This window comes from Talpa europaea (genome assembly GCF_964194135.1).
Source record: "Talpa europaea genome assembly, chromosome: 2".
NCBI classification, from domain to species: Eukaryota; Metazoa; Chordata; class Mammalia; order Eulipotyphla; family Talpidae; genus Talpa; species Talpa europaea.
The window spans coordinates 63,837,788-63,863,037 of NC_140068.1; the positions used below are offsets into that span (position 1 = coordinate 63,837,788).

Sequence of the window (25,250 nt, forward strand, 5' to 3'; positions counted from 1 at the left end):
TCCCACTTCTTACTGTCGAAACACTTTTTTAAAATAAAAAATTACTTCTTCCTCTTTCACTTAATCTGTCTCCTGAGCAAATGAGTCTTTCATTTTTAAAAAATTGCATCAATGTTTATTGAGATAACATTGGTTTACAAAATACTTTGTGTGATTCAGAGCCACTTCAACTCCTTCAAGGTCGAAGCTGTCTTCTCTAACTAGATCCTCCCTCTTCTCTGAACTCCTCACGACCCCATCTAACACGATTCCATTGCTCTGATTATTCCATGTAAAGGGTTTCCAGAAGACATGCAAGTATTCATTCAAATTATGTTAACTTGTTACTGAGTAGCCCCCAAAGTCTATTCTTCATCACAGTTGCATGGAATACGAATCGCCCTCATTTAGAGAAACAACTTCTGCACCTCCCTTCGTCAAACACGTTCTGGTGGAGGTGATGGAAACAATCCAAGAGCGACAGAAATGAATGACAGCAGGTCGCCTACCTCATGCTGCCCACAAAATGCCCATTCTTCTCCGTCCTGTTTCCTAAGCTGTATCCAGGCGGATGCGAGGTCACCCGCGAAGGCGGCGCACACCTCCGCAGAGCCTGCTGCTGGGGGAGAGAGGCGGGGAAGGCGCCATGGGGAGACTTAGGGAGAAGAGGGGGTGGCGAGGAATGGCCAGGTGTCCGGCTCCAGGTGCGACCTGGAAAGGGGTGAGAGACTCGGGGCGCTGGGCTGCGCGCGCCTGCGCGGCCCTGCGCCCCGCCGCCCCGCGACCGCTGCATCCCTGCGCAAGAGCCCGGGCGCGCGGGCGGGAGGAGGGGCGTGCCGGTCCCCCCGCCCCGGCGCGCCCACGTGACGCGGGCCGAGGCGATTGGAGTCCCCGCAGCTCCAAGGCGGCAGAGTGGTGCAGCGCACGGCGCTCACAGCGGGATCTCCTCCTCCTCCAGGGATCCTTGACGTGCCTTCTCCTCGGTCCGGCTCGTCGCCGCCGCAGACGCAGCCGCAGCATCCCTGTGGCCGCTGCGCCCCGAGGAGGAAAGGAAGGCGCAGCTGGGCCGCCGCTGTTGGAGGGGTCCCCAGCTGCCAATCGCTCCCTCGATCTTCGCCTCCGAGGTCGACCCTCCCCGGGGTCTCCACTTTTTCCTCCCTCCGCTACCAGCGCTCGCTCACTGTCGCGATGGGGCTCCTGGACTCTGAGCCGGGCAGTGTCCTGAATGTGGTGTCCAATGCGCTTAACGAAACCGTGGAGCTCTACCGCTGGACCTGGTCCATCAGAGGTAAGCCGCTGGGGTCCCCATCCGCGCCCGGCCCCGTGACCTCCGAGCGCCCGGTGCCCGGCCCTGCAGCCCGGTGCTCTCGCTGCGGCTGTTGGGGTGCTGCGGATCAGAGGAGGTGCGGGCGCACCCGGACCGCGGACAGGCGCTGGTTAATCTCATTCGAACGTTGAGGCCTCCCCCTCCCCCTGACGCTCGCACAGTTTTCCTCTGAGCTGCCACCATCTCTCAGCAGCTTCTAGGATGCAGGAGCTGACATATCAGATGGAGTCTGTGCTAAGAGCTCCTCGCAGGAAACGCCCCACCCTGTACTCCCACATTTCCCGATCTCATCTGACAGTTCTAACTTATGCACCGGGTTGCTTTTTAACATTTAGTAATATTTCGTATGGAGAGATGGCTGGGGGAGGGGAGAGGGTGCCAATGTAGCTGTCTTTTTGCTTCTTGGGCCTCTCGATTACTTGGATGCAAACTGCTGATCTAATTTTTTTTTTTTTATACAGCCCATCCATAGATTGTGTAATTTGAAATGAAATTTTGACTCCTTGAACTTTGAAGAATGTTAGTGTCTGAGGCTTTTCCAACAGCAAATGTGTTTGCAGGGATTGTCTACAAAGGCTTTGCGCAGTGCAGTCAGGGGGAGGCGGAGGCTAAAACACCGAGAAAGAATTAAAGTCTTTAGGAAGGGGGTCTCTATAGCAGCACCTAGAGGTTGTCCCAGAAGCCTACATATGTGCAGTTTTCTTAAATCAGCAAACTTTTCCTTTTAGCAGTTGCGGCTCCTTTGACAGGGGTCATCATTTAGTTGATTTATAAAGCCTGAAATTTTCAGAGGAAGCAGTTGTGATGTGCTATTTTTGCATCTTATAATTTATTTTCTTTATTTGCTTCAGTTGCTTTTGGCTTTAAAACATTTAGACTTTTTTTAAATAAAAAATTAGGCTAACACAATTTTAGATATGATTTTATGATTTAAAATATCCTAGTTGTTTTGCAGTATTCCACCCTGCATCTCAGCAGTGGCAGAGATTAATATCACATCTTAGGACTCTGTCTTCCTTCCCTAGAAATGAAAATATATTTCTATAGTTTCATGATTGTTGTTAGAGTAAATGGGACAGTGGTTGTAGCATGAATGCAGTACAATACATAGGATATATGTTGTGGACAAAATGTGTCCTGGAATTATTTTTGTGAGACAAAATTATTCTTTGACATTGATGTGATTTTTAACTTCTTTATGAAATTGTGTTCTTTTTCAGAAGATCTCAAGTTAAACACAGAAATTAGCTATTTGATTAGATACCACAATTGAAAATACTTAAAAGGCAGTTTTAATGGAGTCTTTTCTTTTGAAATCTTCTCTGTACTGTTAAACTGAATTTATGCTTTACCTATTAAAAAAAAGTAGGAAAGATGTGTCCTTCCCTCCATTTTTGTGATTTTGGTTATTTAAGCATTGCATCAGGGTTTCCCTTTACACAATTGTGCAGAACTGAACATTAGACAAGCTCTCTGGCAGGTAGTTGCACTTTGCATACTTTAGAGTTCAGACATTGTCAAGATCCTGCCATCTCCATATAGCCATAGCCGCACCCAGGAGTTCTCATTCCTGTCTGTCCTTCCCTTCCTATCAGTGCTTTCCCACCTCTTGAGTCTCACAAAGAATAATTGAGAGCAAAGGTAAAATACACCTGCCTGTAGTTAATTCTTTCCTAATGATGATTGTGCAAAAGGTGTCATAAATGAAATAGGAGCCTGTGCATTTGCCCCCGGTGAAAACTTGTTACTAGCCTGTGAAGAGCATATAAAATAATATTTATAATATCGTGGGCCAACCGAGAGAATTGAATGTAGCCACTGGAACTCAGGTGACCTCTCACGGGCCGGTAGAGAAGGTATTCACTGATGCTCTGGCTATCCTATCCACTTGCGAAACCTGAGACTGCTTTCTTGTTTCTGTCATGAGCTACCTGGTGTAGGTAGACAGTGTTTCTTAACCAACTTAGAGGTTTAGTGGGAAGTAGTCTATTCTGTTTTAATGCTGCATAAGAAGTAATATTTTTCAGATTTAGGCTGAATAGATCTGAACCCTATGTTGTCCTGTTCCCTCCTCCCACCACCCTATGTTCCTTTTCTTTGACTAATTCACACTGCTCGAATTCCAAAAGAATCCCCTTTCCATAGAATTTCATGAAAAACTAAGTGAAGAAAATTACCTTATTAGATGAAGCTGAAGAAAAATTTGATGAGTCAGATATTTGGAAAGGGGGAAATAGAAATGGGCGGAGAGAAAGAAGTCTTGAGAAATAGTGATGAGTGTGATAAAAGGATGTAAATTACTTGGAGAGAGAAAGAAATGGGTTCTATGGCCTTGAGTGCCTTGATTCCCAGGATAGTAGTTATATGCTTCTTTCTTTTTTATTAGTTCATTAAATATTTCTCTCCGCTGAGGTTTCTACCTGTCATAAATAAACTATATCTACTTTGGACTGTCATAATAGGAATAGTCATAGATTTGTAGAGTATAATTAATGATTCAAGAGTCTTTGCCCTAGGGCAAACAGTATGGAAAATATCCTTTTATTTTCATATCAAATATTACTATTTAATAAAACATACTTATAACAATGTGTAAAATCTAGGCTTTTCAAAAGGCACATATTTATTTATTTATTTTATGGGTTAATTTTTATTTATTTATACATACAAGAACTGGGGTGTAGGTCAGAGGTTTGGGGGGTATTCACCAGAGGCAGAGTGGGTAGCAGAACAGGAGGATCTACTGAAATACACTGCTGAGGGGACAGCAGGTGAGACAGGAGAGGTCTGCTGAGCCATGTGGGTTAGCTCCTTGGCCAGGGATCGAACTTGTGCTGCAGTGGCTGGCGATAGCGATAGCTTGATAGCACTGAGATTTTAACCTGAGCTACCAGGAAGACCCCAAAAGGCACATATTTAGCGAATACTGCATGGAGCCCATAGAGTAGTAATATTGAAAATTTTACTTTTATTATATGATTAACACTTTGTACATTGGAGTTGAAACTTGAAAGAGCTGTACTTTTAGAAAAATAGCAAAAATAATTTTTCACTTCCCTAATTTTTGATATTTCAAACAAGTGAATTAATCCTGATTTGTATTATGTAGGAAAGTATAGACTGACGTAGGACTTTGTACACACTGGTAGAATGGGGATAGGTAGTCAATGCCATTGTGGGTTTTTCTTTGTTTTTACTTTATGACTATGTTAAAATTATTGTGACTGGGATCCTAGTTTCAAAGTGTGTATCTAATGAAGAAAATTTGTATGTGAATTGTTAAAACTGATGAATCTTACTATTCTCTAATCTATAAATACCCAAATTATCCACATTACCCATTGCATTTATTTTAATAAATGTTTTTAATAAATGCTTATTAGTGTCCTTTGTGTCACTGACATTTAGTATAGAAACATGCTGGACAGTTAATAGCCAGCACACCCCCGTCTCCCAAAACCACATTCTTCCTTTGCCACCATATTTCTTTTTGACCTCATGTTTTTAAACAACCACTCTTTATGGAATATGTATCCACATGCACATGGGGGTAGGGCTTGACATTGCTCTGTTCACAAATACGGTAATTCATATTTTGGTGAAAAATTAGTATCTATTTAGGAGTTGAAGTTAGAGCATTGAAGCCAGCCTATCCAGGCTTAACTTCACTTTGAAGTGTAGGTGTTCATAGTCTGAAGGTAGAATGATCTGTCAGAGTCAGATATAGTTGGAGCTCAGGCAAGGTCAGAAGAGTCCTTCTCTATGCATCTCATATCTACTTTTACCTGTACTACAGTCTTGAATTGGGATAGGAATATACAAGTTCTATTTTTAAAATATTTAATTGTTCCATCATATAAAATTGATGTGGATACTTTTGGAAACTATTTGGATTGGTAGGTAGGAAAATGGTTGTCAAAGAGTAAAAGTCAAATCCATGGAAACTTTTTTTGGGAATGTGTTTATAGGTCTTTGACACATCCTGGGACTTGTGGAAGGGCATTTTAACTTCATTCAAGTAAACGGAGGTAAAAACATATCTGTCTAGGGGCAGAGGAGCATATGTCTTAGTGTGGTCTAGAATATTTACATTATTTTTATTATTTGTTATAGTTGGTATATGGTTTTCACTTGTTATTGCATAAGATGGGTTGAATTTGGCCTAGCCAGGAAACCCAGTTACCATTGTTAATGTCCCTATGAGAAAAGACTTTCTAAGTTCTAGGCAGCTACCCAGCTTCTAAGAGGGGGCCTGCTAAGAGCCGAGTTTTCCTTCTCTTGTAACTTTCCTAAAACACTTAGGAGGTACAGGCCATGTGTGGGTTTTGTTTGTTTGTTTCATTTGACTTGTTTGATTCTTGTTTTTTCCTTCACTACTAGTTTTTGGTGATAGATTTATGAACTTTAGTCTCTGATGTTCTTGTTCAGTCTCCAAAAACATGTAGTAAAATATCCAATCACTGATGGAACTCCAGGAGGGTAAACAATACAAGTTCTAAAACTGGTGTCAGGGGGACAGTTTTATACAGTTAGATTCTTTGGCTTAAGAAGAGAAGGTTTTAAGAATTATGCAGATCAATCTATCAGATAGTGGGGGGTTTTTTGGTGACTTTTAGAACTGTAAAGATTTTGATCATCCTTTTAAGATTCAATTTGTTTTATTTTTTTCTCAAGTTACATGATAGTGCCATTAGCAAATGATGTAATACTATTTTGGATTGACTCATTTGTTATTTCAAATTAGACAGATATTAACACCTGGGGAAGAGTTGTGTAACAAAATCTGTCTTTTCTCTTTTTAGATGGCTCCTTTTTTTCCTTTCTATTATCAGGAAATTTCTCTGTTAAATCGCAGGGCTATTGTTTTATTTTCCTTTAAAAATGAGGATATATTAGAATATATTCTTTACTATGTGAAGGTTTTGACTTAGAAAAGGGAGGAAATAATGAGAAATGACCCTTCAAAGACAGCATCCAAATGTCCTTTCTAGCCTCATCAGTCAGTACTTCCCTGCCCACACACCTGAAACTCCAGTGAACTTGGCTAACTCCCCCTTGAATAAATATGCACATGTTTATATGATTTGTTTGATTTTTGTTTTTTCCCTTGCCACTAGTTTTTGGTAGATTTCTTGATTTTAACCTCTCATCACACTGTTCTTTTGCTTTTACTGGAATTTCCCCTGTCTGCCTGTCCAGGTATGCTTCACCAGAACCCCATGCTCTTTCCCTCCTTCTAAAAGTCTTTTTTTGACCAGAATCCCAACCCCGTTGATATTTCCTTTCTTCCTCAGATCCCATGGCCTTCAGTCATTACTCAAATACTTCCAGGTATCATTTCTCTTGTGACTATTGTGTTGAAGTGTTTAATTTTCACTGTTGTTTACCTTTTCACTTTGTGTGTTTTCTTCACCATGAGGAAATGCCACATATATTTGTAGAGCTGATGTGCATCAAGAGATGACCCCTTTAATCTAACATAATTTTAAACAATGATATATGCTAGTTGCTAAACACTAATAAGACTTTGAGTAATACTAGATCATAGAAAGCTTTTTTTAAAAAATAATATATCATAAGTTAGTCATGTTCGATTGATGTTGCATAAAAATTTTTTTTAAAGATTTCTTTTTTTAAATTTATTTTATGCATGCAAGAGCTGGGGTGTAAGCCAGAGGTGTGGGGATGGGATGGGGTGAGAAGATTCACCAGAGACAGAGTGGGGAGCAGAACAGGCGATTGACTGAAATACACTGCTGAGGGAAGAAGTGGGCAAGACAGGAGAGGCCTGCTGTGCCACGTGGGTAGCTCCCTGACTGGGGATCGAATTCATGCTGCAGTTGCTGCTGATAGCTTCATAGTGCTGAGACTTAACCCCTTGTGTCACCAGGGAGGCCCCTGATGTTAAGTAACATTAATGAAAAAATCAAACCAAATTATTAATTATTAATCAAACCAAAAAAAATCAAAGTAAATTATTTACTAACAGAAAACAATTACTTTAAGGAGATACAAAATCTCTTCCTCCTGCAGAAGCATTATAATGTGAATAGAAGCAGGGAGGGCATCATGATATAGAGAATGGAAGGAACACTGATAGAATTTAGATGACTGAGACTTTGGTCTTGGGTCTCTGCTAAGTAGCTATAGAGTTCCTTTCTTTTCTAGTCTCAATTTTTTTTCATGTATATATTGAGATTGTTGAATTAAGCACTGTCTGAGATCTCACTTAACTCTTACATTCTGGATATAAATGCAACTTTTAAAAATTCTTCAAATAAGTAAAACAATTTCAAATAAACAGATATAGGTCAGTAATTCAAAACCTCATCTTGTGCAGTATTCCAGTCTTTTTCCAATAAACTGTTAGGTGTTGTCCCAGTAGTCAAAAATAACAGGTACACTTATTTAGTCCTTTTTATTTTTTTTTATATGCTCCATAACAAATGGGTAAATGAATAGAAAAACAAAAGGGTACAGATATTTAATCCCCTGTTTTGGCATAACACTGTTTATTGCTATAAAACTGTACTCATTTAACAATTTAGATACTTCTTAATTAACCAAGAGTTAAATATTTTGTCAAAAGTGATAGGAATAACATTAAAGAATAAATTTATTATACAAAATATATGTGTACATCCAATTATTATGTTATATAATGTGCAACTTCTCAAAATGACTTGTTATCAGGTCTTGGGCAAGCTAGTCAAGATTCTCTGGATCTTATATTTCTGCCTGTACTAGAGACTGTGGACACTACATGATATCTTAAGACAACCTTGAATCCATCTAAGATCTTCTAAAGCAATGGTTTACATAGTCTAAATTTACTCTTTATATTTTTTCTATAAGAATTGTAAATTTTTATTGTACATCATTACAAAAGATTTTCAATTACAGATAGTCTATCTTTAAGCATTTCAAAATTAAATTTGGAGGAATTGTTTAAAATTTTTTGTGAAATCACTACAAATAAGTAGATCTTTGAATACAAGGGAAACAAAAGAAATTAAATATTTTGTGTTTAAGTTTATTCTTTAATTTTACATATAATTTTATCACACATTTTTCTTCATGGAATATCATCATTCTGAAAAAAATACCTTACCATTATGTTTTATTTATGTTTACATTTAATTAGAATATAAGCCCTGGAGTTTGAAAGGTAAATGTATTAATGCACTGAAGAAATTCGTTACTGTTAGGTGTAATTGTATAAAGGCATCTGTGTTTTTGAATTGGAGATTTCAAATGAGTAAATTTCTCTGTTTTTACTTTTGTTTATCAAATAAAAACTTAGACACAGACATGCATCATTAGCAAATTTCATATATTTTTGCACACCCCTGTTCATAGCAGCAGCGGTCACAATAGCCAAATGGTAGAAGTAATCCAAATATCCATTGATGGATGAATGGATAAACAAAATGACTGGATGAATATATAGTGGACTATTATTCAGCCTTAAAAAGGAAAGAAATGTTGACAAATGTTACTGTGTGGCTGAACCTTGAGGACTTTACACTAAGTAAAATAAGCTAGTCACAAAAAAAGGCAGATACTGTTACTCCTTTTATATGAGGTCTGTAAAGTACTTAAAATCAAAGAATCAGAAAGTAGAGTGGTGGATGCCAGGGTCTTGAAGGAGACAGAGATAGGGAGTTGTTTAGTCAGTACAAAGTTTCAGTTTTGTAAAATGGAAAGACCCGAGATTGGTTAAGCACCAGTGTGCACATATACTTAACACTATTGAATTATACACTTAAAAGTGGTTATTAAGATGATAAATTTTGCATGTTTTTTATTAGAGTTAACAGAATTTCCTATATTACAAAATTTAAATGATGGCACCTGTAGAAATAATTTTTTTCAGTGTTTTATGATATAACAGTCGAGCTTTTATTCTATTGTTTCTAGTTTATAGTAAAATAACCTTATGATGAGAATGCATAGCTGCTGCCTTATCAACAGCCACCCAAGTGGCCAGAAACTAGCAAATAACAAGGAAAAGAACCTTGCCTGTGTATTTTGTTTTATAGTTTGCTAAGAGTTAGGCCTGACAAGTATTGTTTCCATATGTTCGGAAGTCCCTGTGCAGCACACAAGTTAAATAACTTGTAGATGCGCACTATAGTGTAATGGTCTGAGTAGGTTGTTTTATCACTTAGCCCAGTGCCCTTGTCTCTTCATCATACCAGCTAAGTAGGAGAGCAATGATTGGTCCTCTGACCTGTGAATCTTCTCCTATTTTAGTTTACTGCTATCCTATTTACATAGTATCACCACTTAGAATATTAAAGCTGAACAAAGTTCATAATACTACCATAAGTAATGTAAAGAAAAATGTCTTAAATACTCAAAGGTACTTTAAGGGCTATTGTATGAGATTAAATTAAAAGTGATATTCATTTATATAAATTTATATATCTATATCTATGGTGGTATTTAGCCTGAGAAGATGAAGTTGATTTCCTTCCATATGATAGAGTAGCCGAGACCATAAAACAGTATGTTCAAAGTGAATTATGAAAATTTCTGCCAAGTTTCATAATACTAGGGCTCAAAACTTGTAAATTAGTGAAAAGGAATAAATTCAAAATCAATGGTATTTTACCCAGAAGCTAATCAATTTATAGAACTGTTAGCAAGAGACCAAAATTCTCTAAAATACATGCACAGTCTAATAGTATCTTCAGTTTTTTTCTGTTTTGTTTGTTGCTAAAGGGAAATATTACTACCATTTTCTTGAAGGTCTTATGATCTTTGCTGGCACTGAAAGGGATGTTTGGATTTTGAATACCAATATTTGCACAGGGAAGATTTTTGTAACTGTTGTTTCTGAGAAGTCTACTAGGGAACAAATAACCTGTCCCAAATCACTTAGGCCAGGAGAGGTGGAAGGTCTGAATTGAAAGACTGTTCTATCTATCTGTCCGCCATGCTGTGTGATTCTGTGATACAAGTCAGGTTTAGAATAAAACCTTTTGGTGGAGGGTGTTCACGAGGAGCCCCAATTCAGATGGACTATTTTTCTCTCCCACTTTTCATAAAGGCATGATTTACACATGATGAAAATTAGCTCTTTTTTAGTGAAGAGTTTGTGAGTTTTAACCAACATACAGTTTGTCAACCACTCCATATTCTTTAATACTGATAAAATTGTATAATTGCTGACCAAAGTAATGTTTGTAAATTAGTTCTATGGGGCATGAACTTTATGAAACAGTCAAAATGTTCTAAATGGAAATTAGTTCCTGGAGATTTGGAAAGGGTAAGGTATAATGCATTCTAGTAATTCTTATTTAAATAAAGTCTCTAACTCCTGAACTTGATTAGCAATAATATTTAGCTTCAGGTTTGCTTAAATTTAACCAGGAGTGCGAACTCATTACCAAAGGAGGTAGTTCCTTCTACTTAGAGAAAGACCAACCCTATGCTTAGAAATTTTCTAATTTTAGATGTAATTTATCTCCCTTATAAATATCTCGTTGGTTCTAATTCTGCATTCTAGAAAGAGGAAAGAAATCTGCTCTCTCTAGGTTTTTAGTATTTGATGAGGCTTCTTTCCTTTTTCCAGGCTAGACATCCTTAGTCCTTTCCCATCACTCTGTCATGTTATGGCTTTAAGAGCATTTATGATCCTACACCAGGCTTGCCAGATGCAGCCCCTTAGAAAGTGTAAGACTTGGTTTGAGTATATCTGTTCTTCTTCTTTCTGCTGAGGGAAGTTTTGTAGGTTTTTCCTATTTCCCTTCCCTTGAAGGAAAAGAATACCATTTATACTCATAATTGAGGAAGAAACTAATGGGAAATTTTCTCCCCCCAATCAATGGACTTGATGCCTGAGTGGTACTAGAATAGCTGCTGGGAGATATGTGGCTCTTGTTCCACCTTTTTTATCAATTCTCTTGCCCCACTTCAGTTGCGTTTTAAGATAAAGGCATCATTTCTATTCTAAAATTATATGATTCTAGATAAAGGTATGCATGCCATATAAAACCTTAAAAAATGTGATAGGCTCAAAAAAAAGACCAAAATCAATGACATAACACAAACATTAATAGTATAAAATATAAATTAAGATAATTTGACAAATAGACTAGAGTCAATCTACATTTTGCCATATTAACACTCCTCTCCCCAAAGCTTTTAAAATAGAGAATTTTCAATAGTGTTAAATCAAACCCATTTGACCTTGGTATTCCTCAGACCAGAAATTTGTCTTCAGTGGTAGCAGTAGGGATAGGTTTCAATAGACTTTTTCTCTCTCATTTTTTCCCCTAATAAATTCATGTTATGGAACCCTGTCCATAACTGTAGGGTTAGAATATTGACAACCTACTATAAATATATCTTCTTTTACTCTAATATGCACCATCTACATATGGATTCAGTATAGCTCAAATGAGTAGAGGATTTAATTTATCTTTAAAATGTTACTTAAAAAAAAAAAACTCATAGAAAAAGAGACCAGACTTGAGGTTACCAGAGCCAGAGGGTTGGGGTGCGGGGAGGGAAAATTTGAGGAGGGTAATCAAAAGGTACAAATTTGCAGTTGTAAGTAAATAAGACACAACATGATGACTATAGCTAACACTGCTGTATAATATATAGGAAAGTTGTTACAAGAGTAATCACAAGAATTTTTTTCTTTTTTCTTTTCTTTCTATTGTATCTGCATGAGAAGGTGAATGTTAGCTTGAATCTATTATAATAATTTCACAATATATGTAAATCAGTCATTATGCCCATACCTTAAACTTTGACATTGAAGTATGTCAATTATTTTTAAATAAAACTGGGGGAAAATTTAAGCAAATTGCACACATCTCTCTTAGAAGATAGCAGACTAAAAGATATTATTTAAACATTTGAGTTAATGAAAAGCTAGATAATTCATTATTTTAAGGTTGTATAAAATACTTAAATTTTCAGTATTTATAATTATCCTTTACTGTTCAGTTTTCACATACATACATACATACATACATACATACATATTTGTTGTTGTTTGTTTCAAGACTCGGGGGACTTGTTGGCAGTGGTGAATTTTCATATCATTGCATAACAATATTGTGATGCAATCAAGCCTTTTTAATGGAAAAGCAAACATAAAAGCATGGCATATTTGAATCTTGTTAGAAATACTAAAAGAAATATTAATGCAAACAAATTCAGGAAGACATAACTGCAAAGCCATGGAGAAATTTCAGGCAAATATTACCATAAGATGAGAGTTGTTATCCTGTGATGCAGGTTGTTGGCAATTAGTGCTATTCCATAATAATAATTGGAGGTGGAATTTTCAAGAGTTATTTGAGCCTTGTGAACTAGAAAGTCTAATTTGAGAAGGATAGGTTGAAGACAGGACTTTGTTAGGTGGTTGCTAAATGAGTACATCACTTAAATTGTTGGCCACAGAAGTGAGGGCGTTGCCATTTTTCGTGGAGAAAGTGAACATTGAGCCTTATAGAGCGCACCTGTACTCCCTAAATACTCTCCTCAAGTGTTGTTAACTTCAGGCTGAAGTTGTATGTTAACATAATGGAGTAAAGGAAGATCCAGAAGAACCATAGGACCCTGAAGGAGCAATAAATGTACTGTTGGATTTCAGTGAAGGGATAAAGAATAAAAGACAAATATGGGGAAAAAAAATCATCCACTCATTTGTTCATCAGATAACTATTTAGGCACCTTGATAGACCTTGCAATACAAACGAATGCCCAGCCCCTGCCTTACATTTGCTCCTGCGTTTTAGAGGAAGGTCCCAGGACGATGTGATGAGGAATGCTGTAATGAAATAGACATGTTGAGGTCCTCTAAGTCTCCAGATCACTGAAACTTCCCTATTTTTATGATCTCATTTTCCTCACCTTCAATTCCATTCTTCCTCTTAGATATTGTTTGAAAAGTACTAATTTTAAGAAGTAAAAAAAAAAAAAAAACAAACTAAGCGATCACCTAGTTTCTTGCTGCTCAAAAGGTCATCTATGAAATATTGGCATAATTCGTGTCCTAGAAAATGTAAATGTTTCTTAGCTGGGCAGCATCCCAGCTACTGAGAAAGATCCTGCGTTTTGACTGTGCCTCCCAGATGCTTCGTTTTCTCATTAAAGTTGTAAAAACACTAATGTAGTACCCCTTCTCTCTTTCATACATAAAGGGAATGAATTCATATTGTGCACTAAAGCTCCTAGGTTCAGTGGCGAGCTGGTATTAAAACTCAGCCTATCTGTTTACTGGTAGAGTGTAGCATGTGTGCTCTGGTATTTCTCTTACCTCCATCCTTTTACTCTCACATTGACCTCTGTTAGTATTTGATATTGTCAGATCTCCAGCTTCTTCTCTCTCTTTTTCTTTCTGTCTTCAGTACTTCTCTCTATAATGAGAGAATGGTGCAGGATACTCACATTATATATCAAAAAGAATGAGCTTTTTTATTTAATATTAATTTGGAGTAAATTTTTACACTTTTTTTCATTTTTTTTCCCTCTTTGTTGCTCAGAATTTCCTTTGAAGTCAGTAGCAATTCTGTGTATTATTAAGAGTGAGAAATATATCATGTTAGAAACTAAAATCTCCTTGCACTTGAATTTTTTTTCTTTGTTACATGAAGGAATAATAAATACATTGCTCTTTGTATCAATCTCGTGGAAAAGAATTGTGGGTAGGAATAGGATACCTTAGCATCTCCATGACCTGAAGTGGGGCTGTTAGGTTTTAGAAATATGAAAATTAATTTCAATATCTTTGTATAATGTATTAGAAAATTAAATTTTTAATCCCACTTCTCTTGATCATGCTTCTCTTAGAAATGTTCTGTTTGTGGTGAAACGCTAATAAAATTGACACAGAGGTGCATATTCTAGTAAGGACAGTTGACTCATTTTAAGTGAAATAAAGTGTTGCATTCGGTGTGTATTTACACTTGTAAGGTAAATGATTTGTCGCTTTAGAGAAAAGCACATAGATTGGTTATACTAATGGATAATAAAAATGAACTTATGTTCTCAATGAGTAAGTTGGAAAAATTGTCTTGAATATGGTGATTGCCATTTAAATAAATTGTAAAACGATAATGATCACTCACTTAATGCTTCAAACATAAATGTACTCTTGTCTTCACTGACTGGAAACATTCCAGGGAATGACTTCCCTTACCCCACACCCCTTAGTTAACTACTTCTTTTATGCATAGAAGGGAGCAGCTTCCTAACGGCACTGATAAATTTGATATGTTGAGTGTAGATGACGAGTTTCTAAAATTTCTTCTCCTTGAAATCTTTCATTAACTTTTCATCTCAAACTTGTTCTATATTTTTAGTGAGCTTCATTTCCTGCCTTTGTTCTCTACAAAACATTATGTGCTCCCTGTGTAATGAAACTTCATAGTGAAAAGTCACTTACAGGAATCAGTCTCATTTCTTTGGTCTTTATGTTGGGACTCAAAAAATAGTGGTCTGTAGTTCATCCACTACAGATTAGGAACCTAGGAAAACTATAGTGGAGACATTATAATTCATAATAAATTCATTTTATAAAATATTAATCGTTTAGGGCCTCCCCTGGTGGCGCAGGCAGTTGAGCGCAGCGCTGTGAAGCTGTCCGCAGCCTCTGCAGTGCTGGTTTGATCCTGGCCTGCCGGCGAGGGTCCCACATGACGCGGCAGACCTCTCCTGTCTAGCTCGCTGCTCCCCTCAGCAGTGTATTTCGTCAGTCTGCCTGTTCTGCTCCCTGCTCTGTCTCTGGTGAATCCTCACCCGCCTGCGAATCTGACCTGTACCCCGGATCTTGTATAAATAAATGAATAAATCTTTAAAAAAATTTCATCATTTAATGAATTTTATGTTTTTGTGTTTTCTTTCTAGATAAACGGGTGGAGGATTGGCCTCTGATGAAGTCTCCCTGGCCCACACTTTGCATAAGTACGCTTTATCTCCTGTTTGTGTGGCTGGGTCCAAAATGGATGAAGGACCGAGAACCTTTTCAGATGCGCTTAGTGCTGATCGCCTATAATTTTGGAATGGTTTTGCTTAACTTTTTTATCTTCAAAGAGGTAACTTTCTTAAAGTCTTTCAATTATGATTCCCAGGGTTATTAGAAATTTTAAGATGAGAATGTGTAAAACCATCATTGTAATATTGTACCTCAAGATAACTTAGCTTCTCTAGCAGTAAATTTTACATGATTGGCATTTTTTGGTTTTGGATTAAAAAAAAAGTGAAGTATACATGAAATATACATGGAATTTTAAAATCAAGTGGATTCTAAAATATCCCTTATTAGCTTTTGGGACATTGGAAATGATTTAACTTCTCTGAGTCTGTAAAATGGGAATATATCAATACTTAGCTCTTAGGGTATCAGAGATAAGTGAGATCATTTTGGCATTGTGGTTGGCACTCTTAACCATTCAGGAGATAGTTACAGCTATTTATGTATAATTCTTGTTCTGCGATCTCAGGTTTGTAACGGATCAAATATGTAGATGTAGACTACTGCTTTCAAGTTAATAGTACATGTTACATGTCATTGTATTTTGGGTTGGGACTAAAATGGGTTAACTCTTATACAAATGTTCTTATTAATTATAGTGTATTTTTCTAGGTACCAGCAAAGTTCCATGACACTTTGAAAGGAAATTCTAAAGGCTAGATTGACATGGCTATTTTTTAAGTAGTAAGAATATAAGAATTTGGTTGCTAAGAGATTCCTCGCTAAAATTCTGTATGATCCCAGAGAACTGGACTATTGATGCTAGGAATATAAACAGTTTTCCCCTTTAATTTTTTTTATCCTAAATTTGCATCTTAGACTATAGAATCTCAACTTCATAGAAACTTTAATTTTTGTGGATACTTTTTACCTAATTTGTTAGATACAAACTATACTAGATCAAGACAGGAAATCACTGCAACTCTTAGAACTATTTTGTGGTAATCAAAATTTCTCTTAATATTATAAAGGATATAAAATTAACTTCAGTCAAAAACTTTTATTTTTTATTTCAATTTCAAGTTTAGAATGAGTTGACATTAAATTTTAAAAAATCTAACACACTAAATGTTTAATACATTTGAAGTTTTTTAGCCAATATTGCTTTTTAAGATCATTGAAAGTTTGCGTGTTATATTTAATATTTTAATACTGTAGGCACCAAACTTGACTCTAAATGTTGTTCCTTTTTCTCCCCAGTTATTCATGGGATCTTATAATGCAGGATATAGCTATATTTGCCAGGGTGTGGATTATTCTAATGATGTTAATGAAGTCAGGGTAAGTACATTAAAAATACTGTAAAATCGGTAGAAGTAGGTTTAATTTTATAAGCCACAGTTTGTGAAAAACTTACTTTAATATAGTAGTAGAAGTATACTGGATTGTTCTGAGTCAACAAAGCTATTCTTTTCTTTTAAAGTATGCAATTGAGAATCTGTTTTCATACTTCACTAACTTCTTTAATTTAATGGTAAAAGTGACTGTTGGATTACTAGAATGCAGTACTTAAAAAAGTTCAATGCTTATTGCAAAGGTAACGTATTAGATTTTTGTTGCAATTGGTCAAAAAAAGAAATTCATAAAGAGTAATTCCTTTGTTAAGAAAGTTTAAGGAAAAAAGTTTTATAAACTATGAAATGTTTGGTAAGTTAAGTATAGCATTATTTGTATAGGTATAAACTCAGTTTTTATCAAGTAAGTTTATTTTTGCACAAAAATAAACTTCCAGTAATATTATATTATCATATTTTATTTTTCAATCACCTACATTTGTAAAATTACCATTTTACTCAAGTGGAAGAAATAACAAGTATTTTTTTAAGTATTTATTGAAATCCTCTTGTGTACTATGGTTCTTATTAAAAATTACATATATTACACAAAACATATAATACATGGCTTATGTGATGTACATACATATATAAAACTTATAGCAGTATGTATGTGTTTTATGTTATATGTGATAAATATAGTAATGACATAATATGTGGAGCTTCCTTTGGGAAAAAAAAAGTTATGACATTGGGGTTGAACAGTATAAATACCAGTATTAATCAAGACTCAAGGCCAAATTTCTTTAATGTGCTTGCCATTTTGTGTCCATGTCTTCATTTCCCTATTAGATTTATGAGCTGATGAAAAATCACCTCTTTTATTGACATTTGTTTTTATTTAGTTCACAAATATGTATTGAACACCAACGATAAGCAGACAGAGCAAGGGGCATTGGGGAGACAGGTGGGAAGACACGAGATCCCTGCCTTTCTGGAGCTGATGTCTAGTAAGGGAGGGATCATGTGAAATGAAAGGCTAACAAGAAGATGAAGTCTGTGATGTCAGTGAAAGAAAATGAGGGCAGCTACTTTTTTAAAGATTTGCTGGCTAGAAAAGCGTTGTCTTCTGGTAACCATGTTGCCAAGCGGAGCTCCTCTGTTAGGAACTGATTCCTGTGGTCCGGCTTGGTTTGGGAAAAGGGGCAGGGAAAAGCATTATATTTACTTTCTTTTAGGAGTGTGCTTAGAAAATCAGATTATGTGAAATAACTTAGTATTTTTAGGCTAAGGGTTTAAAAACATGCAGTCTGGTAATTTTGAACCTACCCTCCTGACTTGTATAAATCATCAGTTCTTGGAAAAATTAGCTATTGTGGAACTATAATCTAGGAGAAAGAACTAAAGATTCACAACATGTTGAATCTATTTGAAAATATGAAATTTTCCTTTTTTTTCTAATATTACATGTAAAAGAATTAGTGTTTCACTAAGACACTCTTTTTTGCACTCATTGTTATGTAGCCAGGAGTATCACTTTTCACTTTGATGTAGCCTATTCAAAGATATCCAATGCAGTTTAAGGACTTAAGAGAGGGGCTTATTATTTTTTGTGAATGGTGTATAATTTAGAGACCTAGATGGAGGGGGAGGGAGAAAAGATAATAAATCTTACCTTCTAGCTATGCCAAAATGGTTTTAGTTATTTTATATTAAAGTACTGGCATAGTAGTGAAGATTAAAGATGGTGTTGCTGTGAGTTGTTGACTATTTCAAAACTATTTTCAACCAGATTGATCATCTCAATAGTACTAAAGCAAATTCAGTAAATAAATATCAACTTACGAATACAAGACTTCATTTTCTCTCTCCTCTTTGCCCACACTTTAAAATTGTAATTTTGTTTTTCATAAGCAAAAAATAAATCCAGAGTAAACAAACCCATGACATCTAACAGATGCAGATATAAAATGAGAGGATCGATCAACTCTAAAACACTTAAGTCTGTCTTGGGATGAAACTATCAAACACTGCCACACAAAAGTTTATAAACAGATTTTAGTTATTCACTGCCTTCTTTGTTATTTGTACCTAGGATGCATAGAAAATACTCGACTTAAGAGTTGAGTTTAGGTTACTGTTATAGTAGGATTCTTGTAAAATATTTTATTTATTTTTTAAAAATTTATTTATTTATACAAGCACTGGGTACAGTCAGAAGCAAGGGAGGGTAAGAGAATTCACCAGAGTCAGAGTGGAGAGCAGAGCAGGCAGACTGACGAAGTACACTGCTGAGGGGAGCAGCGGGAGGCAGGAGAGGTCTGCACGCCATGTGGGACCCTCTCCCGGTGGCCGGGGATCGAACGGGTGCTGCAGAGGCTGCGGGCAGCTTCGCAACCCAGTGCTCAACTGCTGTGCCACTGGGGAGGCCCTCTTGTAAAATATTTTAAACATACTTGCAGAGGTCACCTCTCACTAGATCCTTGGATCCCTAATCTCAGCATGTATTATAATCTTTGTATACCATCTGGTGTCTTAATTAGAGCCCAGGAAGAGAAAAGAATTATTCATATAAGCAGGATTATATTTATGACCTAGGAAATATTTGCTGTTTTGGTTTCAATTTATCATTTTAAATATTTTACTGCCTAATACAAACTATTGAGATTGGGTCTGTTAAAATGAGAGAGGCCAACACTAATAGAGACCAGTTGCTAGACAGCATACTTCTAAGAATACCCGAGATAGGCAATCTGTAAGCCTGAAGAGTTGACATATCTTCCCAAAGTAAGTATCTCAATTTCTATACCTAATTGAAAAACACAGTGAGATGGATGTATTTTTAGCTCTGTATTCAGCAGTTTGGTGCTCCCTGATATTCAGCTACATTAACAGATGGGAAATTTTCTTTAAAATGTTGGCACTGTGTAAATGTAGTTTTGACTCTACCTTTTCCATTTTCCCTCTGGATAGATGCCTAGGCTTCACACCTACTTAGACAAAAATTATTCCTTGCCATGTACATTTTGTATGGTGAAGATTATTTAGGGTTTATGTATATAGGAGTAGAAAGCCATATGACTGTGTCATTCTAGTGTTTATAGCTTGTTTTTCCTTTTTTATTTTTTACAGATAGCTGCAGCTCTGTGGTGGTACTTTATTTCTAAAGGAGTTGAATATTTGGACACAGTGTTTTTTATCCTGAGGAAGAAAAACAACCAAGTCTCATTCCTTCATGTGTATCATCACTGTACAATGTTTACCTTGTGGTGGATTGGAATTAAGTGGGTTGCAGGGGGACAAGGTGAGCATTTTCAGGAGCCTGCCTATTTGCATTTAATTGTGTCAGTGTGTTGGGTGAGAAGTAATTGTGTCAATGTGTTGTGTCCTGGAAATTTGACTTGGTTTATACTTTAACTTGCTTTCATGGTTAATTATTTCTGTTAGTTCCATTTTAAGGAAATTGGAAGAAAGTTTTATTTGTGACTACATTAACACCTAAGCATTTGTCCTAGAGATAAGCATAAAGTGACCCTAAATATAGTGAGTAATATTTTAATGGGGAGCACTTCTACTGATTCTGAGCCAAAGGGCAAGATACAACATCTCAGTTTGAAGGCTCCATTTTCACCGCAAACCCAGAGCTCTCTTCCATCCTATGATAGGCCTTAAATGAACCTGCTGGTTCTCAGTCAAAGGAAATTGTATACAACCTGGTTAATATTAAAGGAGATCAGAATTCCCATTTTGGCTCAAGATATGCCTTTAGCTTTTCAGATGCCTATAGACTGAAAATGATTCATATCATTGAGCTGGAAACAGACCATTCCTCTGATGGAGACCTAGAGTATAAGTCACAGTACAGTTCACATTATAAGTACTGTTTTGCTGTAGATGTGTATTGGCATTTTAAAGACAGTAATAATTGCAAGTCTAATTGAGCACTTTTATGTACCATTATCTTTCTCCCCCAAGAATAGCAGAATGAAAAGTATTGTAGGCAATTCTTTATTGGGGCCAACTTAAGCCATTGGAGCACCACATTTGAAAACCTGCCACTTTGAAAGTTCTTTGTATTTGAAGAACACTGATACTTAAATGACAAAACTTGAGTCTAAAAATACTTAGCATAATTGGAAAAGAAGGCTTTTCCTTTCCATTAGTACTACTTAACTTTTATTCCTGATGTATACTCAAGGTTGAAAGTTAGAAAATAATGTGGATTTATTTACGTTACATCCAAATGGTTTCTTGCTTAGTAAATTTTCTGTATCTTATAATTAATTGCCACTTATTTTTCCTAAAGCATTTTTCGGAGCCCAGATGAATTCCTTCATCCATGTGATTATGTACTCGTACTATGGGTTAACTGCCCTTGGCCCATGGATTCAGAAGTATCTTTGGTGGAAACGATACCTGACCATGTTGCAGCTGGTGAGTTGTGTCTGAAGTTTCTTCTTGTAAAACACTGAATATATTTGAATCTGTTAATTGTGATGTGAGAATACATCTTTGACAATTTTCTGTTCCAAAATTGACTTTCTCTGTGTTCTAGCTATGGGAGGTGAGGCTGCTTGGCTCTGAGTTCTCTGTTCATAGACCTGGTAGCCACAACCACTTTCTAAATATTTTTAAAAGGTTGAGCACAACTTTTGCTTCTCTAAGGGAAATATTCTTTTGAAACATCTATGAAATAGAAGATTAGAGGTCTAAGCACACCACAGAGTCCCTCATGTGTGACAAGGAAAATTGGAATTTTTTTCCTCAGCTGTTTTTTTTTTTTGTTTGTTTATTGAAAGAAAAAGTTTATTAAGGAGAAAAAGATTAGAAATCCTTAGCTGTTTTTTTAACTTAAGCAAATTTTATTACCTCTCTTCACTCTGTTTTCCCTTTAATTTTGATTTTTATTTCTTTTTTTTGTACCTGCTAAGAGATACCATACATTTAACATGTAAAAGTGGTATAAAAGGCACCAGCCCAAAGAAGGGGTGGATAAATGAAGGAAATGCAGACCAGAGAACATCTCTTCCTACTCTAATACATAGCCCTGAGAGAGCAGAACTATGTATTTTCATATGCTAGTCTTTAGACAGTTTTCATCACTTACCCTCATAGGACTTCTGTGGCATCTGGGTGCATGGATGTCACTTTCAGAAATAGGTACTACTCCAGTTATCAAACTGGAAATCCAAAACCAACCTGGTAACTACTCTTCAACACTTGGAATTTATGATAATTCGCTGTAATAATGGCTTGTACACAGTTTTATCAGTGGCATCACATGTGGAAATACATCCATCTCTGCTTTAAGTTGCTAAACAGCTGGCCGACCAAACGGGAAACACAACTTTTGGGGGAATGCGGGGTGTGAAAGATTGTGTAACTAACATGCTACTGGAATGTGTAACTAACATGCTACTGGAATCTTCCTCCAGTTTTTCTGTAAGCTGTTTTATACAATTTGTGTAATTTATTTCTCTCAGTAACTTGTACATGGTCCCGAGAAAATGAACAGGTGACAAGAGTCACATGAACTCTTTCTGTCTGGTTTTTGGAGTCTGTACCCACACTCTCCTTGAGTGATGCCACCCTCGGTCACACCTGTCGACACACCCTTTTTCGGTGATGCAGGTTCAAAGAACCATTGTGAAATCAAACGTCCTTAGAATCTGAATTTTGCCATGGAAGGTTTTCAATACATTTTGGGCTTATGTAGAATAAATTATTTTAGTAATATTTACTAATTAATATTGATTATGCTATCCTTTGAAGACGAGCCATAATTGCCCATTCCAAAAAGGATGTAAATTTTGTAAAGGGTTATCTATTTTCAAGCCACAAATTCTCATAAAAGTTAGTCATATAAGTTGATCTTATAAAAAGTTAATCCTTGTAAAAATACCACAGAATTCATAATTCTTATATCTAAAACCATTCACTTACTGATTTACCAGAATTTAAGACTATTTGTTTATCTTAAGCATTTTAATTTTGGCTTTTCTTTTAAAATATCTTCAGGTTGAGTGTGATTCTCTCTCTCTCTCTTTTTTTTTTTTCGCATTTATTCTCAAATATCCACTAAGTTTTACCAAAAGATTTAGGTTTCAAAGGATAGTGTTAATTCAAGTGCTTATTTACCTGCTGTTCTCTAAGAAATTTAACAAGCCATTATGATAAGTTCATTAAAAAAAAAACAAACATGCACCAAATGCCAATAATTTTCTGGAAAGAAACCAGTCTAAAATGTAGGAGGAAACAAAAATTGAAGGGCCTACCGTACCATTACTTTACTCTTTTGGACCATTGATATTCCCTGTCATCAGTTAACATTTTTCAGCAGTAATTCATTGAGTCCAGGCGCTGCTAAAGACTCAAGAATCTTAGGCAACACATAGCCCTGCCCCCTGCAATTATATACTAATGGAAGTCAGCAAATACAGAAGACAATTTCAGATACTTACAATTCTTATAAAGAACAAAACCTACACCAAAGAAAAAAGCTCCTTTGGCTAATGGGACTGAGGTCCAGTTGAGTGGAGAGTACTTTAGTTCTGGCCATCAGGAAGCTTTTGTTGAGGGGGATGGCATTTGAGAAGTGACCTGAATGAGGAACCGGGCATGGGAGCCAGAGAACCATTACATTTTGGATGATTTGGCAGTGTTTGGGTGTATCTTCGATAGATGATTCTGATGATATTGAAGGTTAATGTATCTTGCCTTTTGTTTTTCAGGTTCAGTTCCATGTGACCATCGGGCACACCGCACTGTCCCTTTACACTGATTGCCCCTTCCCAAAATGGATGCACTGGGCTCTAATTGCCTATGCAGTCAGTTTCATATGTCTGTTTCTTAACTTCTATATTCGGACATACAATCAGCCAAAGAAATCAAAAACTGGAAAAACAGCTGTGAATGGTGTTTCAGCAAATGGTGTGAACAAATCAGAAAAGCAACTTGTGGTAGAAAATGGAAAAAAGCAGAAAGATGGAAAAGCAAAAGGAGAGTAAATTGACTGGGCCTTAACTGTTGTTGACAGTGAGGATACTCCCATTTCATATAAAATTTCAGGGAAAACAAGCAAATGAGGGTTTAGGGTGGAGAGAAAAAGGCAAATGTGCTCCATGTATTAGTAACCTTTAGACTGAGTAAAGTGTTAAATATAATACCCAGATGTTTTATTTATGAAGTTTGTATTTTAAACATTTTTTTATTAGCCTTGACGTTGTCCAGACCAAAGTAATCACTATGTGACTTTGGAGACTCTCCCTCCATCCACATCTGTTTGTCTAATGCATGAGATTTTTCACGTATCATATAGATGGTCATTCCTCAGTCTGATGATCACAGAAACACACTCTATGAATTTTGTGGCTAAATTACTAATTCCTGACTGATTAAAATCAGTTACCTTATATTTTTTGGTCCAAAGCTAGAAATGTGGGTACTTTGGAAATTTGCACATTTGAATCCATTTGCTGACTGAAGTAGTCAAATCTCTCCACCTCTAGTTTGAATATACCCTTTGGGTTTTAATTAAATTAAAAAATTTGCTGATCTCTGTAGACTCTTAGAGGCTTGATGATGATGGTGTTGGTGAAAATAGGAAAGAATTGCAGTAAAGTCCTGTCTGGGGACCCAAAGGTCACCTTGACTCGTGTCACAAATCACTGTGGGAAACAATTTTTGTGATGAAAAGGCAGCCTTTCAATATTCCTAATACTATCGGAAATAAATTATGAGAATTAAGATTGTTGTCTGACTGGAACATGAAACAATTCATGTCTTTATTAGTATCATCATAAAATAACTACATTTATGTGCGATTAGAAGAGAATATGTTGATTTTTATCAGGCTTTCCTTGTTTTGATTTGTGGCTGTTACTGATTTTTTCATATGTGGAAATAATACCTACCTCTTCTGTTGGAAAGAACATTGAAAATTAAATAAATTTTAATTAAAAAATCAAGGAGTCTTCTAATATAAATTTTAATATTAACTTTCGAATCCACTAGCATTTTTTTTTGCTTTTTTACAAATAGCATACGCCGAACTTTTCTGTGAAACTATTCTCTTCAATGTGTTTTTGAAGTGATGTTTTCTTTGTGACAAAGTTACAAGATCTTATTTATTAACTAGATATGAAGTGTAAACCCATTTTGGTGCAATATTCCTGACTCCTTGGTGCTAAATATGGTCAAATCAATGCTTGATTGTTACAAGGTGTTACTTTTTAAGACACAAAGTGAATAAAAGTGAGATTAGTTAGAATATAAAATGAAAATTACTATTTACAAATGAAGTATTTCGTGTAATATAAATGAACAACTGGAAATAACACTAGGAGAGAGACTTTGTGTAGTGTCTTATTACATAGGTTAAATGGCTCGGGCATATGCACAGGGATCATTATAGAAAGAGAAAAATGTGACCAAAAAGCATGACTATTTCTAAGTATCCCAACATGTCAAAACTGTATGTGCAGGATGTATGCTGTTTGTGCAAACTCTTTCAGGATATTTTGTAAAATATTTATTGTGCATTAAAATTACATATCCCCACCCAACCCCCAAAGGCATGCAGTCATGAGAATTATAGAAAAGTTTGCAACACATATAAAAGTTTGGATGAATAGGATTCAACACCTTTGTTTTTGCTGCTCAGTGTGTAATG

At 36.2% G+C, this 25,250-nt stretch overlaps 1 protein-coding gene across 1 annotated transcript; it reads left to right on the forward strand.

The window, feature by feature from the left end:
- Positions 1-1,167: 1,167 nt before the first annotated feature.
- Positions 1,168-23,586, forward strand: ELOVL4 (ELOVL fatty acid elongase 4; the record flags this gene model as incomplete). The annotated part of the gene is made up of 6 exons (XM_084227915.1): positions 1,168-1,267; positions 15,179-15,366; positions 16,506-16,586; positions 19,712-19,883; positions 20,886-21,013; positions 23,311-23,586. 6 exons carry the CDS (start codon positions 1,168-1,170, stop codon positions 23,584-23,586), a joined length of 945 nt encoding a protein of 314 aa, XP_084084041.1.
- Positions 23,587-25,250: the final 1,664 nt, after the last annotated feature.